Source organism: Argentina anserina, chromosome 2 (genome assembly GCF_933775445.1).
Source record: "Argentina anserina chromosome 2, drPotAnse1.1, whole genome shotgun sequence".
Lineage (NCBI taxonomy): Eukaryota > Viridiplantae > Streptophyta > Magnoliopsida > Rosales > Rosaceae > Argentina > Argentina anserina.
The window spans coordinates 5,528,888-5,536,321 of record NC_065873.1 but is presented as its reverse complement, the minus strand read 5'-3'; the positions used below and the strand labels follow the sequence as shown (position 1 = coordinate 5,536,321).

General features: G+C 39.4%; 1 protein-coding gene across 1 annotated transcript; it reads right to left on the bottom strand.

Annotated features, from left to right (window-relative positions):
- Window positions 1-2,289: 2,289 nt before the first annotated feature.
- LOC126781949 (aldehyde oxidase GLOX-like) lies at window positions 2,290-3,964 on the bottom strand. Its single transcript, XM_050507080.1, has one exon. It carries the CDS (start codon window positions 3,931-3,933, stop codon window positions 2,290-2,292), a length of 1,644 nt encoding a protein of 547 aa, XP_050363037.1. The 5' UTR covers window positions 3,934-3,964.
- Between the last annotated feature and the right edge of the window lie 3,470 nt (window positions 3,965-7,434).

Below are 7,434 nucleotides of genomic sequence, written 5' to 3'. Positions count from 1 at the left end.
TACTTTAGCGTACCAAACCTTGTTCCAGTAACACTTCAAGGATTCTCTATTGGAAGACGAGGCCTGCAACCCCAACTGAGCATGAGAACAAGCAACATGATAGCCACTCTTAACCGTACAGGTCCCCTTCTTGTCATAGTGCCACACTAGTTTATCCTCTCCCTCTTGCAAACTAAGAGCCATTCTGCAAATAACCTCAATCTCCTCCACCGTAAACAACTCATCATCCAACATCTTTCATCTTGATCAATCAAATCCCCCACCATCATCCCTTCCGTGCCCTCAATAGGAGGAAGAATTGGACGAAACCTATGAGGAGATGAAAGCCAAGAATTATACCAAACCGACACCGTACGACCACTGTTAATTTGAAACCTAAGCCTCATGTTGAGAAAATTTTCGACCAACCAAAAGACTACGCCATTCATACGAAGCATCTTGACCTAATTCAGCATTAAGGAAATTTGAATTTGAAAAATAACGAGCCTTTAGAAGTAATGGTGGAGTCAGAATTTCATAATGGATTAGGCTAGAAAAAAATTACGATTATTTATGGGCTGTATATAGAAATTTGAGGTGGGTTAATATTTAAAGTTTAATTTTTTACACTAAAATTTAGTTAGAAAAACAAGTTTTTAGTAATTTGAGGTGGGTTACAGCTCATCGTAGTCTGTGTGTAGCTACGCATTTGTTTAGAAGCTTACTAACCAATGACTCCGGCCTCTTCAACAGCCTCCATCCTTGCTTAGCGAAGAGTGCATGGTTGAAGTTTATTAAGTTACGAAAACCTAAACCCTCATTACTCTTCGGCACACAAAGCTTCTCCCATGCTAACTAGCTAGTGAATTTGCTTCGTCTCACCCTTGTCTCCCCACCAAAACCTCGCCATATATTGGTGTATTGCATGACAAATATACCTTGGAATCTCAAAACAACTCATAACATATTGAAGTACTAACTAGGGGTGGCAATGGTACACAATTCCATTCCAACCAATTCATATATCAACTGTACCAAATATATTGGTATACCACCGTTATTAGTTGGTTTAAATAGTGAATTTTTCATACTAATTATATGTTAGTTGGTACATGGTATTGGAAAAATGAGATTGGTATACCTACCAATCCACCCAATCCACCCCTAGTACTAACCATTTGAATAACTCACACTAATACTAACCAACCAAGATGGAAAACTAAGGACCCGATCGATCAATAAGTTATTAATTAAAAATATTAGGTTGAAATTACTTCATGAAATGTTTAAATAATACACGTAATGGTGCGTATGGACGTATTTTTCACGTACTATACATATCATGTTATTTACGAACAAATGTAAAGAATTTTGACGTCTTTCATGACGTACAACGTACGTACAGTTTTACACAAATCATGATTTGAAGTTGCATGCCACGGTATGGGTTGTGTTTGAATCTTTTGACTTTTGATTCCAAACAGTTTGGTACAATCATTTGGCATCGATTATAATTCATGTAAACACACCTTCGATCACTGCCTGATTTCATGTTTCATAAACATGCTTATCTTACATAACATTACATATATGAGTGTGCCTTTTAATTACTGGTCCTCTGATTTCTTTTTCATTTTCAATTAATTTTCACATTTCTAGGCTACCCAAATGAAGGCATGCCATCCCTTCTTCGGATATATTCATATATATTGATCGTAAAAGTAAAGCAAATTAAGATTGGCTAACGATAGTATATATAATGTTAATATACTAATTGCAATATTGCATTTTATGATTTGCAACCTCTTAATACTGTAGTTTTATATTTACTATGCACGTCACGCTGGCTAGCTGCTGCCAGCTTACATGTCCTACTTTTAGCGTAAGCATTTAGTTTATCTATTCGAGATATACTCATTTTTGTAAATTGTTCAAATCCAAAATTGAACTTCATGAGTTTAGACAGTTTAATTAGCTCTTGTCGATCAGATCGAAGCGAAAGTATAGTAAAATTACAACTTGTATGCATTATATAATAACGTCACGTAATTATTCAACTAATCCAGACATGCATGTATATACTGGTAGTGATCGATAGGTATCATCTAGATCGATCATAAAATTATAGATAAAAAGTGTGTGAAGGAAACAAATTAATCTTACTGAGTTTATTCAATTTTACGTGATGTATACAATTTGCATGATACAGTAAGTTACAACTTGTAATTTGTAAATACCGTAAGAATAATTGATGTTAATTAAGATGAAAATTGAAAATTGAGAAAGTAACTGCCCTTATGTAGGAGAATATTAACGAATCTTAACCCAAATGCCGGCACTTGGAATCTGCTGATGAACCACATATAGAAGATAATATCCGGAAGGTGCAAGAATACCAGAAGCCGGCGTTGTAACCTGAACTTCAAACCTCGATTTCCCCAGTGCTTTAACCTTCTCTGAAGCAAGCACTATTAGCCTATGGCTCATCGAGAATGAATGCGTAGCGAATGGAGGTGAAACCATAGTAACAGACACTGAGTCTAGCGCTATAGTCCCCGTTATCGAAAATCGAACGACAAGCTTCTTTCCGTAACCAACCTTAGCCTGTGACTTGGGTGACAAGATGGTCGGACGTATACTTGCGAATTTTGAGTCCAAGTAATTAGGGGAGAATGCTTCTAAGGCAAGCTCGGTTGGGAAAAGCACATTTGTGAATTCATAACGATTGTGAGGGTTACTACCTCCAACAAGTACCCTTCCATCACGTAGCAGTACTGCAGTTGAGTGGTACATGCGTGCTATGGTGCTCGGGTTTTGTTGCTCAAACCGTGACCCGACCGCATTATCGGGCTTGTAAACAACCGGACTACGTACCGGGTGACGCCCGATGTCCCACCCAGCGGCACCTTGTCCGGCACCGTTGATAATCAAAACGTCACCATTGGGAAGTAACGTCATGTCACCCATGATTCTAGCTAGAGGCATGTCTTCCATAAGCCACTCCGGGTTCGGGTCGGTGATTTTGATCCTAGCACATGACTTCAATGAGTCCATGAAAGTACCTTTCAAGGCTTTAACAAAAGCGCCTTTGGGAGCTCCACCGCATACCAAAACCTCAGCCTCCACAGCCTGACCTTTTGTGCTCTTGAGAGGAAGCATCACAGCCGAGCCGGTGCTCGGATACGACCTCGGCTCTCCACCTGGTATTGTGGGGTACGTCTTCACAACTTTACTGGCAACATAGTCGAACAAAATGGCTCGATTGTTGGCAAAGATGAAAAGGTTGCCGTCAACGTTGAGAAAAACAAAGGGGTAGAGATTGTTCTCTATGGCAGCACCGTCACTTGTCTCTTGAAGAAAAGGCAGATTCAGAGCGTTCATTGAGCCTTCACTTTTGGGGTAAAACTCGTAGTTGAACTGCCCCCGTCCGCCGATGATTATCTGCCGTCCATCGGGAAGAATATGGTCGGTGGCATACCATCTCCGGTTGGCTAGCTCATTGCCAACCTCTTTCCAGTCACAAGTAGCACATGGATTAAAAACCCTAACCATTTTCTCTCCTTCGTTGGAACCTCCATTCTGGACCAGACTTCCGCTGGGGTTTACTGCTCCCGAGGAGCACCAGGTGTCTGTGAACACAAACAAGGGACGAACTGAATTAGACGCCACGTCGTACTCGGCGGAGTGAGCGGTGCAGTCTATTTTAAGAGCCGTGTCGTTGGGGTTGTTGCGGCAGACGCCGTTAGGGAGAGAGAGGTTGGATGGTCCAAAGTTGGTGCGGTCGAACATGACGACGCGGTCGTTGTGGAGGAGCTGCATGTGCATGGCAGTAATGCCAACGTTTTTCAGAAGCAGCTCCCATTTGCCGTCGGCGGCGTCGGTCGGGGAGAAGAGGAAAATGGATATGAAAAGGAACAAAATAACGAGATGGGGTAGAGTCCGGAATGTCTTCATATTGATTTGATTCTGTAGCTAGCTACTTGGCTTGTTGGTCTTTTCTTCTCAGAATAAATTGGTCTATCTGTAAATCACTTGCTGCTGTGATTTGAGATGTGAGTAGTGTCTTGACACAATGGCCTTTATATAGTAGCGAGCTTGTGATCGAATTGTTCTTCAATTCCTTTTTTTTTAGTCTCAAAATTAATAAAATCATTCTGCACGTTCTGGGTTTGTACATGCAAATCGAATTTCTCAGAAATGAAGTACCTAGCCATAGCTGCTTCATATTCCATTATGGATTTTTTAGGTTTATTTTATCTTGTGTTGGTGATGAAAGTTATTAATTTTTTCTGGTAGGTAATGTGGAAATGGTCATCTTTCCTGATACTTGAATGGGTGCATGCATAATCACTAGGTTTCCGGGTAGCGGTCCAAGAAATCGAAACAGACTAAAGTCACTAAACTGCAGCTAAATGTCTAGGCTTCTAGCTAATATTTTATCTGTAAACCTAATTAAGCGCGCGCGTCCGGTTATTACTTGATTTTCATCTTTGGTTTCCTAAGGGTAGAAATCAATATGTACAGTTTAATTGAGTCTTATCATTTTAAGTAAGGGGGGAGAACAAAGAATTAGGTAGGGGAAACCTACAAACATGTCAGATTTCAGCAATATCAAGCAGGCAACAATACGCATTGGTTTCTTCAGGTAAACGTACTAGTACATCAAATCCGCAAATGGTGGTGATCGATCTGGAGGAGAATCTAGAACGGCGCCTTAACTTTGGAGGGTATAAGACGATTTGCGCTACAATTTTATTCACTTTCGATCTTGTTCCTATGATCCTAGCTACTTCTAGATACGACAATATAATTGCGAATACATGAGATAGTTAGTTTCGCATAAATGAGTTCTCATAATTAGTATATAACAAGATGAGTTCCCTGGTTGGGTTCTAATAAGTACTGATCGAGGACTCGAGGAGCATGAGATCCTTTTTATTATTCACCCTCTTTAATTTGTATTCTTAATACGTGTGTGTGTATGGAATCTAATAATATTCCATACATATATCCCTTTCACTGAAGTTCTATTTATCTCACCGAGAAAGACCTGATTAAGCTAAGGCCGGGAGCTGTTTGTGCGAAGAAAAAGCATGGTTGTAGAGAACCCTAACCGATGGATTTGAAGACTATATTTGACACATTTAATAAATGAATACATTAGCACTTCCAAGCCACTTCGTTTTGGACAGAATTAATCAAAACTTGGAAGTCGGAACGTACCTTCTGAATTTGGCAACAACTCCCTTCGATTCTTCTCTGGTTCTCCCTTTTGAAATATATTTTTGCAACTACCGGGTGGCCAGAACAAGGGCATTTCTGATCGTGCATTTTATTAATTGTATATACTATATAGACTTTCAGGTGGACCAGAAATATTATTCATGTTCTTCTTATATATCCAAATAAACAACGACGAAGAAATATTCTTATATATTTCTCTTTTTTTACATTGCATGTATTCTGTCAACTTGATTTGAGAACACTACGCCATATTTACACTTAAGCAACGGATATATGTGGTCATTGTAGGCCGGATATTAGTCGCTTAAGTCTTAGGCGACCACATATCCGTCGTGTAAGCGTCGTCACCTCGGTCTCATCCTTATAGTTCTTAGGCGACCACCGGAGCAAACTTCGTCACCTTAGCAACATATGAAGCGATGAACATTTCATCGTCGCTTTAGATCCTTATGACTAACTTTTACAACTTAAGCGACAAGTCTTAACTTGACTAAACTTAAGGCGACGAAACCTTTTAAAGGTTAAGTGACGAAACCTTTTAAAGGTTAAGTGACGAAACCTTTTAAAGGTTAAGTGACGAAAGCTCATTAGTAGAGTTCCTAGGTGAGATGATTTGTTCCATAATTGTCGTCGCTTAAACTTTCTTGCGACAACGTTTATGTCGCTTCTTTATTGAAGTGACAAATGTTTTGGTTCTATCACCTTAAGTTAAAAATAATAATTCATTTATTTTTATGTACCCCAAACCTGCATATTCCAATAAATCTCTAAACCTACATATTACAAACCAATTCTACATTTTATAACTGATCCATGAATTGCATTCCACATCTATTACAAAAAAATTCATAAACCAATGCCATCAAGTTTCTAACACCTAGCAAAAGGTACACATGTATGTCAATTGTACTTCCTACCAAATAGCAATTGTTCATATGTGTTTTCTACATCTCTTAACTACCAGCATATTACATATATACTACAAACTGCCCTAAACAACTTCAAAACAAGTTAAAAAGATGAAACTAAGAACTACCTCCCCTAGGGTGATCTTGAGGCTGCCTTTGTGAAAATATTGCCTCTAAGGATGCCAAACACACTTCAAAGGCCTGACTTGCTGCCTGTGTTGCTGAATCTGTGGCTGCCTTGTATGCCACCAATTCTGAAATTGCACGATCGGCCGCTTCTTTGGCGAGCTGCGCCTCCTCCCTTGCAAGCCTCACTTCCTCATTGTTGCTTGAGGTTTTGTGTGCTCCCCCTCTCTTTTTTGGTGCCCGTCTTACAACTGCTCCCAACCCTACTAACATATAAACACCATACTTTTGCAGCAACATATTACACAAACATCTTACACACAACTAAGAAGCAAAGACAAATTTAAAAGTCGCAAAAAACAGTGTTCAATTACCTCTAACTTCAGTCCCCTTCCTTTCTCCAATGCCCGCCATAATGATTTCCACTTCTTCCTTAATCGAGAGGGGTTCCACTTCTACAGTTCCCAAGTCTTGTGGGTCTACCCCTTTTTGCTGCTGCAGCCTTGCCTCAAGTTTTCTTTTAACTATTTCCTGTCATAATTCACAAAGACATAAATGTTTATGACGTTAATGAACTGTTTAAATGGCAGCAATAAATACAAAATATTTGCGGAGCTCACCACTTTCGCCTTCCCATTAGGGTCTGGACCGTACACATCCATGAAAGCCTGAACACGCGGCGATAGATGTTCTTTCTCAGCGTGCACTTGAGCCCGGTAGCTATGAGATGTTGGCCCGGAATGGTGGTTGATTCGGTTTGGATTCTTGTTCCGGTTTGCCTTGTTGGTCACACTCATTTTCTAAAGATTAAGATAAAATAAAACACAGTAAACAACTAAAGTTACAACAAAATATATTAGTAAAGTATTTGAAACTTATAGATCAATTACTAGAAATGGTTCGTTATTAAAGTAAGCGACCAGCCACTGCCACTGCTCTGGCCTATGCAGAAACTCCAACGGTTGTAAGGTTCATGGTAGTCGTGCTTCCAATCTGCATACCTATGGTATGACTGATTGTCGATGAACTAACAGCTTCAAATCATCATCATTTATGATATAATTAGTCTACAAAACCGATACTATGAACATTAGTAATTAGCTTAGGGTAAAGTAAATAGGTAACATAAACAAGATCTGAAAATTATGATGGAAAACAACACAACAATTTACCTTTA